Source organism: Aythya fuligula, chromosome 1, assembly GCF_009819795.1.
Source record: "Aythya fuligula isolate bAytFul2 chromosome 1, bAytFul2.pri, whole genome shotgun sequence".
Taxonomy (NCBI): Eukaryota; Metazoa; Chordata; class Aves; order Anseriformes; family Anatidae; genus Aythya; species Aythya fuligula.
In genome coordinates, this window is record NC_045559.1 from 151,089,931 (window position 1) to 151,115,259 (window position 25,329).

The following is a 25,329-nucleotide window of genomic DNA, read 5'->3' on the forward strand; positions in this document are numbered from 1 at the left end:
TCAGGTCTTTCCAAGTACACCTTGGAGATGTGCACTGAATGATCACACATGCTGATGAAGTTTCAGAATTCCTTCTAACTATTCCTTCTCTTTGCTTCTGTGTCTGCTCCTTTGGGAAGGACCCACTTCCACCACTGCCCACGAGGTTCCTGTCCTCTCTTCAGCTGCTGACATCCAGAAGTGATATTTTGTTTTTTTAATAGATGATTCGATAGCTCTATGTTTACATCAGCTCTATGTTTAGGTTTGGTCAAAATAGCCAAAGGAAACATTCATAATTAGTAATGAGAATGAACAACACATCAAGCAAACACCATCAAGTTACGGTAGAAGTCTAAGTTTTGCCCATGCTTTTAATACAGAGCACAGTTCTGGCCCCCACAGCTCAGAAATGATACAAGAGAAATGGAAAATATTCAAAGAGTAACATCGTTGTAAAGACAAGCTTCTCTACAAGGAACAACCCTACAGCACTGAAGAGAGGCAATTGCGGGAGGATACGAGCAGCATGGACAGTGTGTAGGGATCAGCGGTTTATGGTCTCTCCTAATACAGGGTCTAGGAGGAATTCAAACGAAGCTAAAGCACACTGTCATAGCAATTATTAGGTAATGATAAGGCTGTAATAAAAAACTTGCCAAAATGTATCACTCTCCTAGTGCAACTGCAGGGAAAGACATAAAAACAATAATGGAGCCCTGATAGACAGATACTAATACCTCTAGAGAAAAATAAAAGCCTGAAACACAGCGAGATATTCTACGCTGTATGCCACAGGCTTTTGTATTTGTCTTTTACCTGGGATATTTGAGAGCTTGTTTGTACTTATCTCAAACGCCAACAGGGTGTCAAGAGAGGCAATAATTCAGTTTCTGTGTATCAAATCCACTGACTCTTTTTGGAGTTTCAGGGCTGACCTGTTTTCTCAGATGTGGGAGGCTGGACGAGCAAACATGAAAAAGATGGGCAGCTTGTGTTTCTGTACTGGTAAACGAAAGTGGGACATGCACGAATGGCTGGTCCCCAAGCCAAATGGCAACAGCTGTCCCAGTCCCACTACTTAGGTCTATATTACATGGCATGATTTTATACCAGATTTGTCTAGGTCAGCCATTATTGGATGAGCTGAAGCAAAGCCAGGCAATGATCTAACAAATGCTCAATACATGCCATCAGGAATCCAGTGCTGGGGCTCACACTTGGGCTTTTCTTTACCCATGGCAGGGGGGTTGGAGTTAGATGATCTTTAAGGTCCCTTCCAACCCAAACCATTCCATGATCCTACCTGACAGTACAGCTTAGAAAGCCTGTGGCTTTGCAAAGGCTCCAAGTCGCTGCCTCTGTTTGCAAATCATCCTGTGTTTCTCTTCTAGAGACAACCTAGCAAAATAATTCCCAGTTCATGGCTAAAAGGCAATGGCAGTGTGTGCAGTAATTGCACAGGGCTAAAGAATGGACTGTCAAAGTCTTCACATACACTGTTCACTAAAGCTTTCCAAAATCACTTTCAGTGTTTAAGAAAATGAGTCTGCTGAAGTAATGATACTTCAGACCAGAAACATATATATCATTATCGCAGATTATATCTGAGATCTCTAAACAGTACAAAAAATTATAAAGATATATTTTTTTAAAAATTACACGTGTTTGAAAAGTCTCCACTGGGTTGAAGGAAATGAATACTTGGGCACAGGCTTTGTTCTCCTGTCAGACATTTCCCAGAATGTCAGACATTTCCCAGGAACAAAGGCTTCATAACCTACAGCATTTTCATTTTTTCTATTATAAACCAAAATAATAATCAAAAGAAACATTGTGTCAGAGAAGCACTTAAATTTGTCAAATCCTAGGATGTAGAATATTCTCCTCCTGCTGCAATTGTTGATGCAATAAATAAATTAAATGAAAAAATAATAAGCAGTGCCAACACTGAATGCGACATAATACTGTAAGTAGAGAAAACTCCACTGATAAAGCTTCATCTATATCATTCATGAAAACACTTGATGCCTGAGACTGATGATTTCAGCTTTAGAGGATCATGTTCTTGCTTAGTAACTCCATTACTCTTGTAATTACACCTTGCTGTGACTGATAAAGACCTTTTTAGAGCAGGGTTTCAGATGCCCAACAGAGTCACAGAACAGCTGGAAGGGACCTCTGGAAATCAGGTAATCACCTCCTCTTTTCAAAGTAAGGCTAATATCACAGTAATATCGAGCTGCTCAGGGCCTTGTCCAGTTGAGTTCCATTTCCTGAATTTCAGTTCAGCAGAGACCAGACTTTGAAAAAACAGAAAATACAAAGAGAAGACATCACCACTGACATCATAAAGCTGCTTTGTTGAAGCTGCCAAGAGCCACCAAGAGTTTTCCACATCCCAGGCCTGGGCTCCCTTTAAAGGGTGGAAGGCTTCATTAGGACATGCTGGCAGAGCAGTGAAGCCAGTGTGAGATGATGATATCAGTGGAGTGGCAGGGTGCGTATGGTACAATGAAGAGGGACAAGTGTTAGCGTGAGATGGTGACAAAGAATTTATTTTGGCAGAGAATCCTCTTGCTAGAGGGAACTGTCTGCAGGTAGATGGTATATAAGGATGGGCTGAGTGTTTGATGATGGGGTCAATGAAAATAGAGTAGTAAACTGAATTCTCTCCAAAGGTACTATAAAACAGCACCAAGGAGCGGTAAAATTTAGATGCGTGGCGCTGTCATAGAGAAGGCTCTGAATTTGAAGGGTAGTGATGGTTTTTGAGAACTTGACCTAACACAAGTAGCACCAAAGTAAACAGGGTTTGAGGACCTCCTACTGCATTCTTTCCTGGGCAACCTCATCCTTCTGAGCAGGGTCACAGCAGTAGGTGCCGACTTGCAACCTGATTGTAGCGTGCTGTCAAATAGAGGACTTGCAGCAACATTAAAGTCCATCTCCTGACTTCTTGGATTCATTTCATCTGGAGGTCCCCTTAGAGTCTGGTTCACGTGAGGGAATAAAAGTTGTTCAGCTCTAAGGAAAAAGCAGCTTATTCACTTTTCTCCTTCTACCCTCCCCACTCCCCCCCACCCAGGGAGAGAGCGCAGGTCATAGATGATGTCTCCTACAGGCACAGGGCTCACTGAAACCCATCTTACTTTTACAAGGGAGCGGAGGTAGAGGGATAAAATAATCCTCACTGTCCCAATATATGCCTGTCTTCTTACCTCCATGCCATTGTTCCTTTCCAGGATATCATTTTGAACCACCATTCTCCCTTTCTGTTTCTACCTGAATTCTTACAGTTCTTTTCAACAGCTCAATGTCTTCTTTTCCACTTTCTCTTCACAGAAATAATTAGGTTCCTCATTTGTCTATTTTTATTTTAATATGATATTTTTTATTTGTATTTTATATGATATTCAAATTATGTTTTATATAAAAAATATTTTTTATATATGTATTTTAAATTACATATTAACCAATGCCTTTAAATCTGAATCCTCATGTACTCCTATGGTAACCACATGCCTCTAGATACTTCCCTCATTTTCAGCAAAAGTAGATTCCAGATTCTCAATATTTCAATGTAATGGTCCAGAGCCACTAACATCTTTGGAAAAATGAATGGGAATCTTACACTTCATAATGCGTTTAATTCAGTCTCCCCAAATGAATGGTAGGTTCTTGTCAAAAGTGGAGAGAATTATGAGAAACTGGGATCAGCTGAGGAATTACTAAAAGCAAAAACAACAAAAAACAGTGACGGAATCTGCATACTTCAAGAAATACTATGGGGTCTGTCCCCCACATTCTTTCTTGAATAGTATATCTGAGAAATTTCTTGCTCAAATGATGCTGTGTTTTCACTACTTCATCACCTTCTATAGCATCCTACGGTTTCACAGGAATCCAAATCAGTATAAAGGTTTTCAAGACCTTCCTGCAGGAAAATGAAAATGAACCCAGGGTTTTGGTCCCTCTATCATCTGAGGACCTGGCCAGGCACTCCACAGTGCCCATCTGTGTACAACAGATGGGCTTCCTTGCAAAGGAAACAAAAGCACAAGGGAGGGGGCTGCCGCACATCCTAGGTGTGCCCTGATATGCCCTAGACTGGCTGCGACCAGGGTACATACTTCTCCTAAGGCTCTCAGATGTATTGCCAGGTTTCCTAATCTAGAAATAGTCTCAGAAAACTTGCATTTTAAGCTCATAGATCTTCTTAAAATTAACTGCAGCAGAGTTAGTGCTCTTCTTTGCTCTAATACACATTGAGCCTTTATCGGAGAGGCAAAATACAGGAGCATTCTTAATTACTTATTTTTAAATGTGTGACAGATATGCAACAATTTGAATGTCTAGACTATAATTTACATAAATACATTTTAAACCAAAACATTTTAAAATTATTTATTTCCTGCTTCTATGCTTAAGTGCTTTGCTGGATTGGGGCCAGACTGCAGGATCGAACCGAAGGTGCATAAATCAATCCTTCAAAGAAATATAATGTTCATAAAGACTGTATTTGGTTGAGCAAATTTAGAAGAATGAAACCAACTATGAAGAGAAATTAGATTGGCTGAAAATTAATAAAGCACAGCTGGAATTATTCGATTCATCCATATTTGTTGCTTAAATGGCTCTAGGGCTGAGTCTTGCTGAAAGAAGATACTTCAAGACTCAGGGGTCAATTGCTTTTGGAGACAAATTGACCTACAGGAATACACTTGTCTAATTTGGTTCTTGCAGTGGGGCAAGTCTAGAGAAATATATAACCAAAAAACCAATTTAGATTCCAGTGAACAGATATCAGAGGTCAAGCTTAAGGTTCCCATAATTTTACATACATATACTAAAAGATTAATAACTTTTCAAGCTAGTGAGTTTCTTCACTAAAAGCAAAGGCTTACAGATAACATCTGAGAAACAAACAACATATGTGCTCATTTCACATTCTCTTGGATAAATACCACACAGCCAGTTCACTGCTTATTGTTGTGGCCAGTCCTGCAGAAATTCATATAATTTGGCCGTACTCAGGGTGTGCAAGTAATATTATTGCTGGCTCAGCTCCTAGAAGAAAGCATGTTCACATCTCACAATCATTATCTCAAAACAAATTCTATGTGCCAGTTCAAGTATTAGACTTCTAGTTAACTGGTCTCAACTATTATTATACTCAGGGATATAACCTGACATAGTTATTATGTAGCTTGAAATGGGGCCTTCTGAATATGGGTATCCATTCTAAATATGATTTTCTCCTGAAGAGATTTTGTATGTTCAAACATCGGTATCATTCAAAATCAGGAATGTACTTTATAAAACAGCAGCAAAGTGGACCCGTATTAAAATACAAAAATATACTGTAGAATACAAAGTTATTTTAGATATAAACAAGCCCTGAGACTGGCAGTGGCCTTCCAAGAAATCTACAAAATGACCTGGAAGTTTTCTTAAATCATGGAACTAATAATATTTCATAAAAGCATATCAAAAAAGCATATTGCATGGGAGATATATTGTTCTGTGACTTCCAATCTGTGAAGGCCCACGAGTGGAAAAAAACATATGATCCAAACAGGAGGAGGAGAATAATTTTATTGCCAGACTCCACCTTTTTTTGAACAGTAATCCATTCTTTATTTCTTGAGTGATAAAGAAACTGTATCTTCTCACAACCAATAAGTAAAGAGATTCTGAGAACTGGGGTAAATTTCTAAAATAAGCAACTTGAATGAAAGACGTCAAACTCTAAGTGAGTAATTGTAAGACAAGCTCATTCCACTGAAGGTCTAAACACACATGAAGTTCAAAGACTATGTTATTCACACAGTATAACATAATTTTTATGCTATGGAAAGCTTAGATCCCACGTAGCAGTACTATTTCTGCATTTAAAGGCTTCTGGGTGGCTCAGCTCTACAAATAAAGCATTGGTGAATTTACCTGTATAGTCCTCTGCGTGCCATCAATGGTGACAGACAACAAGGGTGAAGCCAGGTTCCACTCGCTGGTCACGTTTAGTTTCATCCCATCAACTTCCACCTGTTGTGACACCAAACAAGGCTGTTACTATGAAGACAGACAGAAAACTGATCTCAAGTTCATTACTGCATACAAAGCAGCGACCATTTTAAAACAGATGGCTCCCAAACAACCTGTCATGTTTACTGCTTCTGCCATAAAAGACAGGGTCCAACAAGAGTCTTCTAGCTATCTCTGGGGAGAGGTGAAGGACCTGTGAACAGCTGCCTCTGACTAGCAAGGTTTCAAGTGATTTCCAGCAAGTAACAAACAGCCATCCAACTTTTAAACCTATCTGGACATGCTACATTTACTGCAATTAGACAAGTAATGCATATAAATTCCAGTGACACCTTGCAACCCACACAACAGGGCTTGCATATAATATCCTCTCCAAGGACCAAGGAAGAACTTTTCCTAGGCTTCTAATGAAGGGTTTTGCATTGTTATCTTAATTAATATGAGGCAGTAATTAATTCTTTGGTATTTTACCTCAAAGTTCAGAAAAACTTTGCAAATTCTGTCATGTTTTCTCTTGATACGCATCTGATCAGAGGAACACAATTCCTGGCTTCAATGCCAATATGGTTATCCAGATAGAAATTTCAAAAAAAAAAAAGGCACCAAAATCAACCCAATTTTTACAGAAGACTATTTTGTGGGAAAATTCATGAGTTCTGAAGGAAGCACAGGCACACTTGTGTATCAGAGAGAAGGTGTAATGACACTGTCATTCTTCCACTGTATAATATACACATCACTCATTCAATATTACAAAAGTCTCAGAGGAAAAGCTGGATTGTGAAAAAATGCCACACACAGAATAACATAATTACCAGTTAATATTTGTGGTGTGTTTTGAATACTTATCTTGCAAACAAAGGTTGATAAATAAGATTTCATTTGGAAGTTACACTATAAACACAAGAAAAAAATACGGTTGGCTCATTTCCCTCCTCTACCAAAATCTCCAAAATATTTTCAATCAGTAAATTGCAGGCAATATTGATAATGACACAAATATTGCATACGTTCTCAGCACAAGGAAATCACTGCATCTGGAATAAAAGCTGAGCCCATATTTTGTGAAGTAAAACTCAGAAAACCTGCTCCTTTAGATCTCATACTAATCATTATTTCATCTTATAATGAGAACAGGCAACTGTAATCTCAGTGTGACTTAAAAGAAATCCATAGCAGACAAGTGCAGAGGAGCAATGTGTAATTTGATAATTTTTTTCAGTTAAGGAAAAAACCTCTGGCTTAAAAACCCTCTAATTTTATAGACTTTAGTTTAGAACACAAAATCTGTCTTTTAGTGATGCAATCTACTCAATTTCCAGAGGCTTTAGTTAAAAATAAAGTTACATGTATAGAACATGAAGAAAAACAAGTCATTTATAATGGTTCAGCAACAGGCCTGATTAGCTGGCATGCTTCAGGTACTTTACACTGCTCCAGTGATGCAAAACAGCCATAAACCTGGCTTGAGTTAAACCAGAGCTGCAGCTGGTTTGCATTGCCAGAGCATGGAAAAGCAGCTGGAATATACCAGTGCATCCAGCCCACTGGGTCCAGCAAACCCGAATCAGCAAATATTGCCTTTATTGAGAACAACAGAAACATCTGAAAAAGGCTGGAGAAAAGCAAATCTGGTGCTCTGCCTCAATTCTCTTTGACTAGCAATTGTAATTATTTTAAAAAGCTCCTTTTTACAGTGATAGCAACTGATACAGACTGGTATATAACCTGGGCCTGAAAATATCATTTGCCATTTTTCTCCAGGGGAGGAAGAGGGATGCTAGAAAAGCACACTGGACTCTTGGCCACCAAAAAACTTCAGTTGCACACCAGTCTTTTTGCACTGCAAAATTTACACATGGCCTCATAGAAAAGCTACAGCTGATGCCTACAATCCTACTGAAGGGTGTTCCAGTGGCGAGCTATAACTCAGCATCTGCACCAAACTCAAATTAATCATTAGCTCTTTTGCTGCTGTACAGAAGAATAGAAGAAAAGTAAACCAAGTGTGTCACAGCGGTAAATGACTTGCTTAAAATCCCTCACAAGGGTCTGTACAAGTCCAGCCACCATTGATTACAGATTAAATTAGTATCAAAAAATCGCTGGTGGAAACCACCCTGAAAGAAAAGATATTACCAGTTAAAGCCCACAGCAGGCCTAAACAAACTGTGGCTTTCTAGGAAAACTACGGTTGCTTATGTGGAATAAAAAAACCCGCAGACAGCATATTGCCTCTGCTGTATTTTTCCATTCAAGAAAGAGAAAAGGGACATAAAAAGTGTTATATGAATTAATGCACGTCCCAGTAAACTGCAGCAGTATTCTCACAGAACTGAGCTACATGCTCTTAAACAGATGCTTTCACCTTTTGGGGCTCACCATGGTACTAGGGAAGATGATGTGAAGTCAAGAGGATCACAGGAAAGTTGGCTCCAATGGGTAGGGTGACAGAGCCAGGAGTTCACACCATCAGAGAAAATGAAAAAAGACTGAGGATAAGAGATTGGCCACTTAGCGTGTGTTATTTTCAAAACAGAAGGGGAGGGGAAAGAATAATAATAAAAAAAGAGGGTTGGAATCAAACAAATACTTAATAGAGCAAATACACCTTCCTTCTGCATCTCGGCAGCCAACAGCTAAGCAAACATCGTTCATGAAGGCAGGGGAATAGGTAAGACACTCAAAGAACTTGTCAGACATTTGCATTTGCCTTCCTTTCTCCTCTAGCAACAGATATGACAACGGAAACTAACAAATAGCATGATACTACCTGCAGCTCTTTGTTTTAGTCCTTGAGCAGTTGTTGGGGGACAGGATGACACAACTAATGAAGAGTTACATTGACTGTTTCGTTTTTATTTTCTTTCTGTGCTCACGACACAGCCAGCAAGGAATCATCACTCAATGGATATTAAGACTCGTTCTCTACAGAGGAAATATCCTCCACAGAAATCAAACCACTTATGCAGTGGGCTGCGCACTGCTTTACATCCCAACTATATGACTGGGATTTACCCTCAATTACTCAGTTCCAGGTGTGTGTATATCTGCATATGCATTTCATCTCTGTGTGGGGGAATTATTCTATGGTAATTGTGGTTGTCTGAGCCATTCCTAATACTGCATCAATGTGGCATGGTGGTGGTCATAGACTTCATTTTTTTAATACGATTTTTTGTCCCTCTGTAAGGGCATAGAAGATAAAAGTAGCCACAGTCCTCCCCTACAATTATTTCCAATTCAAAAGCTATTGTAAATGAGGCCTCAGAAAGAAGAATGACAAGTCCAAGACACGATGCTAGAAAAAGGTCAACAGCTTACTCTACTGTCACAACTCGCAGACTCTCACTGGCATGCACCTGAACTACACAAGCAGCAGCCCCTTCACCTCTTGTGGACTGAGTTCCTGATGTTCAGCATGATAGGTACCAGCTAACCAATAGTGCAAAGAGCTGCAAAGCATAATCTGCATTTAGTTTCCTTTAGAGAACATCATTTGGCATTCTATATGCATGTCAGGCAATTAAAGGAGGCAGCACAAGCCTGAGTGTTATAGCCCTGTTAATTTACTAATGCAGAGTCTCGGATACATCTGGCACATGTCACTTCTTTTCTCCTGGAAATGAAGGTGGTTTTCCAGGAGACTGGAGGGCAGCTCGAGCAGTTGTTTCCTGCCTGATGCTTCAAAGCATTATGCCTGCACATCTTCATGCCTAACTTAAATCTGCCGACCTGATTGCATGGTCCTAACTTTGCCTCCCAGCATCACGTTTAACTCAACTTCACTTCACAGAATCACAGAACTGTAGGCGTTGGAAGGGACCTCAAGAGATCATTGGGTCCAACCCCCCTGCTGCCAAAGCAGGTTCCCTAGAGCAGGTTGCCCAGGTAGATGTCCAGATGGGCCTTGAATGCTTGATGCTTCTTGGCCTAGAGAATCCTGTCTGGTTATGCCTGCTGAGTGTATTGGGTTTACGTGGCAAGGTTTTTGTAGTGGAGGGGCAGAGCACAGCAGCTGCCCCATGTCAGATCAGAGACACCTCCAGGCAGCTCCAAAAGGGACCCACTGCTGTCCAGAGCTGAGACAGTGAGCAACACTTGTTGAGCCTCTGGGAGAGCAGATTTAAGGAAGGGGAAGAACTGCTGCACAACAGCAACTGGGAGAGCAAAGAGTGAGAATCAGCCCTGCAGATCCCAAGGTCAGTGCTGCAGGAGGTGCTCCAGGCAGGCAGCAGCAGTTCCCCTGCGGGCTGTGGAGAGGCCCCTGGTGGAGCAGGCTGTCCCCCTGCAGCCCATGGGTCCCACATGGAGCAGATCTCCACGCTGCAGCTCCCCCATGGGTGGAGGAGCCCCCAGTGGAGCAGGTGGATGTAGCCTGGAGGAAGCTGCAGCCCATGGAAAACTCATTTGTCCTTCTATATGTGCTTTTTCTCCCATTCTTTGGACTGTATTTACTAATGACCTGGTCTGATTGCCCATAAAGCATTTGAATTTTTTCAGGTTCTTTCAGCATCGTCCTGGGATATGCTAACAGAAGCAGAGGCCTGTTAATAGAAGGAAGTGATTGTCTTGCTCTGCTCAAAATTCTTCAGATCACATCTAAATACCGCATCCATAAAAAAGACATTGACTGCTAAATCACACAAGGTTCCCATTAGTCCATTCCTTTGGCCTGTCTAGGTCCCACTGGGTGGCAGCACTGACTCTCTTGAGCACTTCCCCCAGTTTTGTGTCATCTCTAACCTCTGTGACCATGCACTCACATTGCCTTCTCCAGGTTCTTGATAAAACTGTTGTACAGGACTGATCCCAAGACAGATGCTGGCAGTGTTCTACTTTTTACTGATTTCTGAGAGTAGTGTATAACCTATTAACTACCACCTACGGTGCCTGACCACTCAACTGGCTTTTCACCCACCTGGTTGTGTGAGATGGTGTCAAAAGACTTGCAATAGTCAAGGTAAATGACATTTGCTGCTCTCCCCTGGTCCACAAATCCAGTCAATTTATCATAAGAGGCAGTCAGGTTGATTAGCTCTTGGTAAATTCCTGCTTACTATTCCCTATCACGTTCTTATTTATGTGCCCAGAAACGTGCTCCAAGAGAACTCACTTTATGATCTTCCCAGAGACTGAAGTGAGGCTGACCAAGATGTACTTCCCTGGGTTTTGCTTTTGGCCTTTTCTGCAGACTGGTGCAACATTTGCTATCACATCAGTCAGCTCTCTCAGGACCCTTGGATGCAGTCCGTCTGGTCATGGGTCGAACCCTCTCAATCCCTGACTTGATTCGCATCTGCCACTGGCTGTTCTCCTCCTCCCTGAAACCCTTCAATAATCATAGAGGCCAAGGACACCTTGCTGATGAAGAACAAAGCCAAGAAGTCAACAAGTATCTCAGGCTTACCTCTGCTGTTACTAAATCTTTTGCCACACTCAGCAAAGGGCTCGCATTTCCCCTATTCAGCTTTTCATTAGTAATGAAGAGGCAGAAGCTCTTCTGGTTGCTCCTGACATTTTTTCTAGCGTCAAGGTAAACTGACTTTCCTAACACCATCCCTACATGCCCGGTCAATTTTTATAAATGCCTCCTTTGCATCCTGTCTCTGGTTCCACCTCTCAAATGCCTTCTCTTTGCTGTGATTTCCATTCTTAGCCACCAATATGGTCTCCTGATAATGTCGGCTTATTTTCCTGACTACTCTTGCACCAGGAGAATGCTGGAATGCTGTCCTTAAAGACCTGACAGCTATTCTGAGCTTTTTTGCTCTATAGATCTGCCTCCCACAGAATCCTACCTGCCTGCCAAATAAAGACTAAACTAAGCCTGAAGTCCTGTGTCTGCACTTTACTAATTCAGGATCCTGGAGGATTGCCACTATTTATTTCACGGTTCCCACAGCCAAGACTGCCATTGGTTATCATACCTCCATCCAGTTCTTTCTTCACAGTAAATTTCAGATCCGGCTGTATTTTAGCACAAGTCCAACCAGTACCCATATCAACCTGTTATCTCACACACCCCTGAGAAACCTTCCGCCTTGAATCCTACCATGTTGCCCCTCCAAAAGATGTTAGGGAAGATAAAGTCCCCTATGAGAACCAGGGTCTGTAATACAGAGATTTCCTCCAATTATTTAAAGAAGTTTTATTCTACTTCCTCACCCAGATCAGGTAGACCATAACACACTCCCATCATGCTATTAAAAAAAAAAAAAAAAAAAAAAAAAGCAATTAATCAAGTCAATAGCCTTCAACTGCCCAAGTGATTTCTTAGTCTGGATACTTGGCTTTCAGCTTCTCTGTAGGCACCAAATGATTTGCCCTCCAAAAGCCCATGGCGAATTTATGAACATGGATTGCCTTCTCCACACTTTGGTGAAGGATCTTTCTGTCCCCAAACAAGCACAGTCATATCCCTGCTTCTAAAGCTCTACTTACCTGAACTCAACACTGCCTTAAAAAACACCATAATTTTACATGCACAGGTCACACAGTCTTTCAGTGAAGTCCACACTGGCAGCATTTTCATGACTGGCCTCATTTCACTGAAAAATAACCAGTGATGAAAATGCTATAAAAAGGAATGCTTCTTCCTTTTGTTTCCATAGATAACTATTTTTTACACTTCCTTCTGAGAATGCCACATGAAGAAACTTGGTAGATGGATGCTTCCCTTAGCCCAGTAAGTTGTCTTAAATTTTTGAGTATCACAAGTAGCAGCAGTTAAAAACCCAAAAGATTATCTGCCCAAAAAGTGCATGAAAGAGCAAATAGGACAGAGAGACCCCATGGCAAACAGTGCAGTGTATCGACAAACTGAAAAATGTTATAGAGAGTTGCTATGAGTCTGGAAATAATGGCTTTCAAATAAAATCTGAATTCACTGATGTTTGTATACCAGGGGTATCTTTGATTCAAATTAACTAGCTATTTTAGCTTGAATTTCAGTTTGTAGTTGTTGACAAAATACATTCACATCAGATTAACAGGGACTGACCTTTTTTTCTCCTTTTCTTCAAGTGACTATAAGGTTAGCTTTTTGGACTTTTGAAGTGGTTGTCCAGATGCTTTCAAAAGGAAGTTAAAATATGTGAGTTTCAACTTCATTAAAAAGGCCTTCTTTTTTTTAAACAAACTTTTCTTTTGTTCATATCGGCACTTACTTTTAAAAAAGACCCCAAGAGAGAGTTCCAGTCTATAGATCACTTTTCCTGAAGAAAGCTCTGTTAACTATTTATAGATCATGTCCTTTTGTACCAAACTAGATCAAGCAATTTATTCAGTGCATGACTGCAGGAGAGAAATTCATTTGCTCTAAGTGTCATCAAGGCAGCCTTTTACCTGCTATGAACAAGACCAGAAAGCTGAATTGCTGGGCTTTTATTTCAAATGCACATTTTGACATTGTGTGGGGTGCCATCATTTCTTTCAAATTTTCAAAGTATTAGCACGTTCATAGAATGGGCAGTCCATAATCCCGGGAATAGGAAATAGTCCATAACCACTAGAATAAAGCAAACGCATGTGCACGCATTCAAATTATCTCTCTTTGCTTTAAAGTAGCACATATAGATGCAAATTGCCAGTAGCTGCTTTAGTATGTCTCACTTCATAAGTGAGCGTGCCAGCCCAGAGACTGAGGAGGAGCACGCAACAGGTATCAGTTCCTCAGCTTAACAACAACAGAAGCAAAACAAAACAAAATGAGAGAGAGGTGATGGCCTTCATCACCTCTAATCAGCAAGAGTTTTCTCCTACCATTCACTAGGGAAGTTATCCTCTGTAAAACCGAGCAGAGAGGCTGTACAAAGTAAAAACACTCTACTGTGGGCAAATGGTTTGCTTCACTGCCTCTGTTTTCTTTGTGGAGTCATTACTAAGATGATGGTTCCTATTTGTAACCACCCCAAGCCTGCTAAAGCTAAGAAAAAAAATACAAAGTGGAAAAGCAGTTAAAAATACAGCAAGAAAAGAAATGATCTGAGGAGAAATGTTAGGAAATCATTGAAGTTTGATGGCAACAGCTTCAGGTACACAAAGCATAGCTGGTTAGGGGAATACTTGCATTTGTTATCATAGGACCAATGCAGAACAGAAGGACCATGACTAGCTTTACTTTTCCAGTTGCTCTACCACGACAAACTCCCTGGTTCTGCCTAGCCAACTACACTCCAGCATGGAGACATTACTCCAAGATGGCTGGGAAAGGGTGTAGGTGGTTGAAAGAGTACTGCTACTTTCCTGTGCGTGTAGGGCACTTTCAAATTTGCACTGCAATCAGCTTCCTTTGGCTGACAGGATAAAGTGTTGGGGTTATTCTCCTTTTATCTTGAATGGGTCTAGCATATAGACCAATATCAGAATATGGGTTATTAGGAACATTATGCTAGTAGTGAAAAACACATTGGTACAATAAATACTGATAAGGTAGATGTTGCTGTTTTAGGAGCTTTTCACAGAATCACAGAATTTCTAGGTTGGAAGAGACCTCAAGGTCATCGAGTCCAACCTCCAACCTAACGCTAACAGCCCTCCACTAAACCATATCCCTAAGCTCTACATCTAAGCGTCTTTTGAAGACTTCCAGGGATGGTGACTCCACCACTTCCCTGGGCAGCCTGTTCCAATGCCTCACAACTGCCTACATACTGAAACCACTAAGCAAGACTGACTCCTAAATGACTTTCAGCTACATTTTCCATTCTTTCACTTCAGAGGCACACAGGTATCCTGCTTGACAATGTAAATTCCAGAAAAGGGGAGAACGATGTTATCATACCATAACATCACTATGAAACATGACAGACTAAAACTCATCCCATCATATCAGACAAAGAACACATTTTGGAATAGTTCTTTTTTAAAGCATTCATCATATATGTAGTTAGCCAAAGTTAATTAATACAAATTAATACAAAAGCTTAAAGCATATTATTTTTTTAAAATAGAGAGACCATATCACAGGAAGATCTGTGGATCTAAAACAGAGTCAAGAGTTCATGAATTCCTACCCTGACTGCCAACGTGCTGCAGATTATTCATACATAACTGTCAAGTCTCTAATTCTTGTTTTCTTAACTGGGAAGGAGGGGATGAGAATTAATATTGGCTGTTGAGAAATTCCCAGTACCACTATCCAGACATCTCTTCAGAAAGATACCATCACAGAATATGAGTTAGGAAGATTATTTAAAAATGGAATAAAATTAAAGGAGACTGACAGACCTGTACACAAACACACACAATTTACATATGTGTATGTATATATTACTTAATAGTATTAATTCCTACTGGTCTCCTTTCTAAACTGAGAAATAGGTATTAGGTAGACATCCATGCCTAATCTAAACGAAGCAGACCACAGCAATCCAAAGAGCATTTGAAATCAGGAGGACCGTGTCCATCAGCCGAACAGGATTGTATTATTTCACTCATGATACACAACTTAATATGGTGATCCATCAAAATCAGTAGGCTCCAAAATAGTTAATGAGAAAGAAAAGCATTGCTTTATCATGTCTGGAAGTTGTATTGCACCTAGGCCTAGTTAAAAGGGTGGATGACCACAGTAGAGTTTGCCACTGATTTCAGTTACTTTTCCCATTGAACTACCATAGCCAGGCTATCTTCTTTTCAAATTAATAAACAGAATAAGCAACAGTAGAAAGTGTCTTTGAATTGATATTGCATAATGACAAGAAGAAAGTACAATGGGCAACTGGGTATGGATTTCATTCAGCAGTTCCAACCTGCTGCTCTCAGCTGTCACAACAGGATATAGGTCAGCAGTAGTCCTTAGGATATCCCCAGCTCAGGACTATTCAACACTTAAACTAAATGCTTTACATGCAAAATATCTGCTGGTACGTATCTTCCCCAAACTGCCCCTCAATGCATCAGGACAATAAGCGCATTATGGAATAAAATTGTTTCTAAAGCCAAACTTATTTTTATATCATCTGTGATCCAATGTATGCCCCTTAATCAAACAGCCAAAGGGAACACCTCTGTATGCTGTATTAATCCACTGGATTAAGGAAATGGTATGTTAACAGATAGACTAGTTATACGGATTCTTGTTTATAACAAAAAAAAAGTGGTCATATGAAACCTCTTCTTACTTACAGCCTGAAGATAAAAAAGAAACTTTAGTTTTATTTCCAAAACTAAGCCTTGCAGAAGAGAAGACTACATGCAATTAAAAAAAAAAAAAATGAAAACCTACTTCCATTACTTGGTTTGTTTCCAAGTCTAACAACTTCAAAATCAAAGCTAGGGTTTTAACTGATGACATTCACAAAGCTGGTCAGAAGTAATACCATCAACAGATGCTTACCAAATCTCTTCCACCAATTCCTGCTCCCTAAATACGCACTGGATTTATCTCTCGATTATGTTTGGCCATTACCAAGACAGCAGTACTCATTTTTATCAAACGAACCAGTCATCTTGCAGAGAAAGGAAAGAACTGTAAGGAACCATCAGAAGTAATAGTAGGCATAATATCTCTTTGGAAGGCCCTCCCCTAGTTGTTTTTTTTTTTTTTTTTATAATAAGCCCAGAAAAGGAAATAAGAAAGTTGTGGTTCCAGAGGTGTCAGCAATAAATAGAAAAGGGAAGAACAGAAGCCAGTGCACAAGGGATAAGGGAGAAAAGCTGAAGCAGCAGGGAGAAGATATCAGAAGAGTTATAAGCCAATTACACAAAAGAGGAAATACTAAGAAGTTTTGAAGCATTTCCATACGCAGAGCAAATCATGCAGCAATGTAAAAAAGATGTAAACATCTAATGCTATTTACCTTACCAGTTAATGGGATTGCATTGTTTATGTTAACAAACTGTAACCATGAATTCACTCAAAAGGCAGAAAAGTACTGTGGTGAATAGACACCTCTTTGAATTCTCTATTTCCTCACTGTTTCAAGCTACTCACATTTAAATGGGTGGTAGTGGTTTGCTACTGACTTTCACCAGATTCACTGTGCTAATAGAATAGTTAAACATTTTCCTCCAAAATGCCAGGTACACTAAATTCCAGTTCTAGTTTACATTTTGGGTTGAACTATCCTAATTACATTTTTAGCACATAAAAGTTGATATGGAAACTGTTCCACAAGTTGTTTGGAACACTCAGTTTTCCTATCTACGTAAATGTAGGGGAAAAAGTAAAGTGCACACCCTGAAATAATTTGGCATTAGAGACATATTACTGACATCCTTTAGCATTAAACAAAGATAATTTCCTCAACAGAGAAACCTCATGAAATGATTACGATACTGTAACTACAAAATTTCAGTCAGTACCTGCTAAACAACCTCTTTGTTTTAATCACCTCTCATATTCAGACTTCTGGCAAATCAAAAATACCTATCCTTATAACAGTTGTCAACAAGGATTGAATGTGTTTTGCCCTGTTGTAAACAACACACACAATCATCACTCCTTAAGCCACATATTTACTCCAACAATGAGCAATTTTGGAGATATCAATTCAGAATAAATGCACAGAGTACAAAATAATGTGATCTTTGTCTCAGTCAAAGAACAGGGTATCCTGATGTCACTGTTTACTTGCCTTTGCCTGTTTATATATCACAAAAAATACAGACTTCTTTTTTGAAGGTTTTGTCACAGAATACATGTTTTTAAGGATCATACCGTGGGGCTTTCAATAAATACATTTTGGGCAGGAACTCTGTTATTACTTCTTGTATATAAGTAATCACTATCCTAATTTGTCTATGATATTTTTCTAAAACGTTAAAGGACAAAACATAATGTAACAGCTATCAATTAATATTCTCCAACATAGCCACAAAACATCAGTGAAATTCCAAAGATGGGAAAATGTGGGAAGTTTAACTGTGGATCATAATACTTCAAAGCCCTAGCAGTCCCCAGAGATGCTAACATTTTCCTGCTTTTCCCTAGCACTTAAAACAAAGGTCCTATTCCTGACCCCGATAAACCTGGCCAGGCTCCATCTAACATGCATTGAAAAACCACGCTACATGGCAGGGACCCTCATACACTCACTGCATAAGGATTCTACTATCCCAGTCACTTAAAACAGCTCCAACACCAGAGTGCAGAGATGCTCCAGCCAGGGATCAAAGAATGGGAAAATCTCCAAGAGAAGTTTCTCTCTTCCCTTAAGAGACAGGAGAGAAGAGCTCAATGCAAGGACTGCAGTGAACTCATTCTGCTCCCATTTTCATAGTAAACTCTCTGTCAGGGGCATTGCTCTCAAAGCAATAAGCCAGATACTACAAAGAGAAAACATACATACGGTGCACAAACAAATGGAGTTTACCTCCAGTGATGTGCTACAGGGGAGCACCAGTCCATCATTTTAATTTCTTAAAAAGTGTGAAATTCATTCTCTCTTACTAAGAAACAAGACTGATTTTTGACATTGTAACAGAAAGAAGTAATTGGAAGCCTCACGGAGCCTGGAAGGTGCAAGACAAAAGATCACATTAAAGATTTTGCTCTGAACAAGCCTGTATTCAGAAAATACAAGAAAATAACTGCACAAACAAGGTATTTTGTTGGTTTGTTTTTGTTTTGTTTTAAGAAACACGGCTTCCAGCATTCTGCACCTAAATTCCAAAGAATCAACACAGCTCACGTGGGAAATTTAGGAAATTCAGTAAGGAAACCAAAATTGTAAGTCTATCCCAATATTTTTGAAGAGTTCAAAAGAGATTCTAGGCAAATATATCAACAGGAAATGTAATACAGTACTAGCACAAAATCATGGAAAATGGAAAATGAAGAGGTAGAAAGAAAGTGTTTAAAAAGCTGAAGACTTTCAAAAAATCCCCAAAGCAGGTGAATTAAAGTTAAAACACTAGCAAACAAAAATGAGTTTGGGATTCAAGAAAAAGCCAAAACAGCTAGCATAACCCTAGGTCAAAAAAGCAAGGGACAATGTCTCAAATCAGGGAAATAACAGTCTAAATGAGGGCCCTACCTCAAAAGACATATTAACAAAGCTAAATTCATGCATTAAAAATCAACCAGAAGTGAAAGAGAGAGAGGACTATAAAAAGATGTTCAATTGTGTATACATAATTCAAGGCCTCATTATTCAAAAGAAGGTGACAAATGAGGACAGTACAGAAAGAGCAACAAGGACGGAAGGGAGGCTTGAGTATACTGTTATACAAAATAGCAAAAAGCTGAAAGGGTCAGCACTCAAATGATTAGCAACAGCCTTACCTAATACCACTCCACCCCAGATGCTTCCCATCTAAAATGACCTCCTTGACACCACCATGTCCAACGCTTTGACTTTCAGACAGACTTTGGCAAACAGAGGACGGGCAGGAATAATTACACCTTTTGGAGATTGTCATTGTTGTTGTCATGGCTCTTGATTGGTATGAGCAATAGGAGAGAATTAAGGAGAAAAATTAGGATTTGTCAAGAGGAATCTCCTAACCCAATGAACAAGAAACTTCCCTTGTGAACCAACGCCTCCTCCACCTCACTGGTCAGGGCTTCCTGTATAAGCTGTGGAATAAATACTCAAGAAAGAAGGAGGCACTGTCCCTTCAGGTTTTCCTCAACTATCTTTCCCAAGCACAAGGATACAGATGTTTTCCAGGATGGCTGATCTTCTATGAGGGACTGGGATGACTCTAAGAGCTGAGAAACAGGATTTGGGCTCCCCTTTACCCTCTGCACAAGGCGGAATGCAGCAAAGGGCTGCCAGGAAACAATACCCCAGTCCTAATTCTTCTCAACCAGCTCCTCATAAGGCTGGCACGCAGCTACATTATGTACATTTCTGGAAGACAGGCTTTCCTTAACCCTAAGACGTTATTAACAGCATATAATGTGATTTAAAATAGATATAATTTCCCCCTAACAATACTTTTTGTTCATCCTGTGCGTATAGGAACTTTTGTAGCCAGTTCCAGAACTTACTATTGCATGTTATAAGCTTCTCCAAGTAATGAGTTGAAGCTTCTGTAAGTAAGCTAGTTAACCTAGTGCTGCATGTACAAGGGTCAGCAGACATGAATGGAAGATTAAGCTGACTTCAAATATTTAAAATAAAATTGTTATCTGGAGCTAAACGCTGTTGAATGATGCTAGCATGGCATTTTAACTTGCAAAAGAATCCAATAAGCTTTTGTGAATGCCATTGTTAGAACAGTGCATGATACTGCAAGAGCTATTAGGAAGCTACTTCGTGGAAATGAATGATAGCACAAATCACAGAGAAGCCTTAGTTTTCATACGTCCATTAAATACATGCCATTTTCAACTTGCTACTACTTGCACCTCCCGTAACAATTATTCTCAATTTCTTTTCATCTGTCCCATAAAAAATGATTGCTTCTGCTTTACTTAATCCTCCACTTACATCAACCCTATTGTTCGCTTCCTTCCCTTTCATCTTCTCCACATTAATTCCCCACATCGCTTTTGATCTAGCTTTTTGTTTCCTTTTTCCCCCTACAGATTCTTCCTGATGAAGAATTTACAGCCGTAATGTTCATCTGACGTGCATGGTGATATTTTATCGATTTGCTACTCTGTCTATTAGTTTTGTATAATGAATAGCATTATACAAAACACAAGATGGGTTGCCTATGCCTATATATGGGAACTTAAAAATCAATTTAACTGACCTTAAAAATGCTCCATTTTGTTGGTAAATATTCATATTTAATTATAACTGGAGTAGCATATGCAAGGAGCAGCCAGAGAAAACAAACATTTCCTCCTCACAGTCCAAAGAATTCCTCTTTGCCATAGTGGCAAGCCAAATTAATAGAATAATTGCAATTTTCACTGCTGTTAAATAAGGAATATAAAACCTCTCCAGGAGCTGTTCTGTGTTGCTGTAATAGATGCTCACAGAAACATACTATCGTTTGTTGTTATTCATGCTCCTGCAGAAAGGATGGTCTTTTAGAACTGGAAAGACAGCAAGAAGTAGAGCAGCTGGTTTGAGCTGATATAAACTATCAATTGTGTTTTAAATACATGCTATATTTAGTTTTTAAGGGGAAAAAAAAAAAAAAAAAAAAAAAAAGGTATTTAGTTTAGGCTGTTCTTAAAACTTAAAGCTGAACCCCAGTACAGAAGCCTCTCAGAAGATGATTTTACTTATCATGCTATACTTTCCTTACCATAACACCATATAACCTAAGATAAACTTTGTACTTACTCAGTTGTGTCAAAACCAGTCACTGGATAAAATCTCTCACCAGTCCCAGGGGTAGAAACTAGAGCCAAGGCCTAGTTCGTCCAGCCTCATAGCAGATCTGCAACTATGTCCCTCCTTAACCCTCTGGTCCTCTATACATCAGTAGAGCTTCAGCTGCAGAAATGCTTTAATCACCTCCCACCACACAACACAGGCAGAAGAGTAGCAGCTGTATCTTTTGCTGAACTCAAGGCTAGCAGCATTTGTCAGCCTAGGGGTGGCACTGCCAATGTGGGCTCTTCAATGGGCACAAGTGCAGAAACTCATGGTTCACCAGGTAGGAAAATGAGGCCAAATGCTTCAGCCTAGGCAAGGTAGTGGGAACTGTAGGTATGCACAAGTACCAATATTCTACACAGTTTTACTGGGGGAAAAAATAATTAAAAAAAAGGTCCCAAAGCGTGTCAGACACCTTAAAGGTTAATCCTAGGTTCTGATGATGGCACTCTGGAAATTAAAGATCAATATACTATTTGCATACAATACTATCTTCTACCACGGACCCAGGCTGATTCTTTGGTTTGCATGGTGAACAATTCGTGGTATTTATTGTTATACAGTCATGTAAGTTTATGGAAAAAAATTGATAAGTTTAGAGAACTAAGTTCAATGTCCTCACTCTTTGCTCACCCCTGACTTCTGGCTGGGGACAGCCAAATGCTCTTTCATTAAGGAAGACTGTAAACTACTTCACTAGGAAGAAGAATCCAAAATCCAGGTTTTATTTCTCTTCTTTTTTCTTTTACCTGCTAGGGTTATTTTCACAGAAACAGTGCCTTTGCACTTAGCCATATTCTTCACCTGTTGAGGTGCCTAATCTGAAATTGTTAAGAATGGAGGAAGCGGCAACAGAAACAAAAAATTCTGCTAGCATCTGTAATAATTAGTCACTGAAGAGAGGAAATACAAGACCTGAAACATGGTATTTTTGTTCCTACGGAGAATATTATTTTCAGATTTTTTTTTCCTTGAAGAGTATGTCAAACACTATTATGTATTACTAACACAAGCAAGTGATCTGGACACTAGACAAGTGTAAAACAAAGAGATGGTCCCTCTCCTCCATGAATTAAGCTTTTTCCACAACATGAGCATGAATGCTTAATGTCTGTACAAGAAAATGACTTGGCAGGAATAACATTTGGTGTGTTAAACACTGGCCACAGTACAGCTGTTGCCTAACCTCTAAGCCAGAAGCATTGTAATGGAAAACCTTTTGGGGAACAACTGCAAAAGGAGAAGAGGGTAGCTTTGTAATGAGTAAGTTGGAATAACGTCTCATGCTTTTCTAGTCAATAGATATTAGACGTGGACATACTGGAGGGCCACCAATGTGATGAAGAGACTGAAGCAGCTCTCCTATAACGAGAGGCTGAGAGAGATGGGCATGTTCAGCCTAGGAAAGAGGAGGGTCAGGGGGATCTCATCAATGTCTATGAAAACCTCTCTGTTAATAAACAGACGATTCAAAGAAAATTGAGTCAGGCTCTTTTCAGTGGTGCCCAGTGCCAAGAAGAGAGGAAATGGGCCCAAACTGGCACCCAGGAGGCTCCCTCTGAGCACCAGGTAGCACTTCTGTGCTGTGCGGGTGTCAGAGCACTGGCACAGGCTGCCCAGAGAGGCTGTGGGGTCTCCTCCTTGGAGACCTTCAAAAACTGCCTGGACATGGGCAATGTGCTCTGGGTGGCCCTGGTTGAAAACCAGGTTGGAACAGATGACTTCAAGAAGTCCATTTCAACCTCAACCACTCTGTGATTCTTTGAATGGAAAATTTTAGTATCCCCAAGCTATTAATTTCTGTTAAGAAACAGTAAATAAAAATCCTTCAGTGTAGACAACTGAAGCTGGAAAAAAAGCCTATTTTTTCTGCTATTAAGAAAACCCAAAACGCAAGAAAACCTTTTCTGTCTTCCCATCTACACCCATTTTCAAAAGCAATCATACTCAATTACTGCCAGCTACAAGGACTGACACATATACACCTCTGACAGTTCACAGGTAAATTATCTAGGAAAGGTCAAAACATCTAGAACAATCACCAAGACCAGCTGTCAAAGCCTTAAACATAATGAAATGCTAAAATTCTATCACTGCATCTCTTATAAGTGCACAATGAGGATACAATAAAACAAAACAGATGTATTTTCTGTTCAAATTTCCTAATCAGTCTCAAAAAAAAATTGGCACATTCCTGAATAATAATTCTATGAAAACAGAATTCAGACGAGTTCATACTGTGACAGCACATCCCACGACCTAGAACACCTATCGTCTGGGTGTGCTGTTAGCTCCTATCCTCTACAATGAATGAACTCCAAGTTGTCTACAGAAGTAGTTTAAAACATGAGATTTAAAAAAAAAAAAAAAAAAAAAAAAAAGTTAAGGAAGAGCTCCATTTTTGCATCAGAGTACCTATTGACTAAAAGAATAATGAAAGCTTGTTAACATACATATAAAATGTAATTACCTGCCTGTGCAGTGATCTTCCCCATGGGGAGTTTCCTTGTTATAACCACAACAAAGGTGGTGTCTAATCATAGCCGCGGCAAGTAGGAGTGGGAGAAATGAATATTCAGAATTAAATGATTAATGAAGAGAAACTCTCAGAATCCCTGGCACTTGACAAACTTTCTATCCAAGAAGCTGCCAGTTATGGCATTAAGTTTACAGGTCTTCTGTTTGTTTGTTGATAATTTCAATATTTGATCACATTGCAGCTCTGTATATCTCTTTATAGGAACCTCATATCTTTCTGTCAAGGAAGTGGAGACTGTTCAGACAGAATTAGCTTTGATGCTGTTAAGAGTGAGGCCCTGGGCATTGATATTTTCTGATATAAAGAATTGCAGCCACTTCACAATGGAAACTTTTGATACATTTTTCCTCTGCACAGCCAGATAATGTAAAACAAAGAGTGATCCATCTTTTCAAATTCTCTGATTCTTTTCAAGGTATCAAGCCATTACACTACCTGCTTCTTAAAAAAAATCACAATATAGATACTTTAGTATTACAGTTCATATCAAATGTGCCATTTTCTTCTTCTTCACACATTTTGTTTCCAGACAAAAGACGACTGAACTGTCTTATAAGTGATAAAAACTGAAGATACTTTTGCTATAGACACATATTCTGTACCTCTACCCTTGCTGAAGGCATTAGCTCTGTTAATAAAGCTCAAAACTGCCAAATCCTCCTTACCATTATGTTATGTAGAAAGGAATCTTATGTCTTCAGAAGCAGAGAAATACTGAATAAAGCAGCTCAGCTAGGCAGAAAATAGAGGTTTGAAGTACCTTATTTACATTCCATCTGTTACACCTAGTTGTGAACTGGGAGAATGTCAAGATGGAGCCATGGCAATAGGAACCCTGGTTTCACCGCTTTAGCCTTTGCTGCAACTTTGACAGGTAAGGAAATAGGGACTATTTGGAATTAATCAATCCAAATATATATAAATCTAAAGTCTGCATGTCAAACCACATATCACTGAAAGCTCCATTTATTGTTATTGTAATTTTTTTTTTCCTTGAGGTACATCCATCTTTATTATAACCCTACGTAGGAAACTTATGTTTTATTCTATTTGCTCATCATGGGACCTGCACAGCCAAACGCTCCTGAACTCCAACTTGCATCAACAGGTATCAGCTGGGAACTAAGTTATAGCAGGTTAGTTGCACTTCAAGTTAAAGGAGCCAAACAACTCGAGTAGTTTTAGGAGAAAATGTGTGGGTCTTAAGAGTTTTAGTCAGAATTAAAGCAACGAAAAACAGTGAAGAAATAGTGCCTCTACTGTCTAACAGTAAATTTTTACTCAATTCCCCAATCTCCCGTTAGAAATAAAACAGTAATTTTTTTCATTTTGACAGTACCTTTGACACAATACCACTTGAAGTGAAGGAGTCTGCCAGCCCTCTGAACACCTGCAAACAGAGCTCTCTAGCTATTGTCAGGTTTCCAAAGGCTTACGGTTTGCCTGAATGCAGCCACAACACAGCTCTAGTCCCCTTAATCCAGCTTCTCAGTGCAAAGTTCATTTGCCTGAGAGATCTGCATGCTTCTGGTGTGA

At 39.6% G+C, this 25,329-nt stretch overlaps 1 protein-coding gene across 1 annotated transcript in view; it reads right to left on the reverse strand.

Annotated features, from left to right (window-relative positions):
- The window catches only part of PCCA (propionyl-CoA carboxylase subunit alpha), a 277,064-nt gene that overhangs the window by 67,287 nt on the left and 184,448 nt on the right, over positions 1-25,329 (reverse strand). Inside the window, exon 21 of the mRNA XM_032202998.1 lies at positions 5,926-6,024. Within this exon, the coding sequence (XP_032058889.1) occupies positions 5,926-6,024 (99 nt within the window). The remainder of the gene's footprint in view (positions 1-5,925; positions 6,025-25,329) is intronic.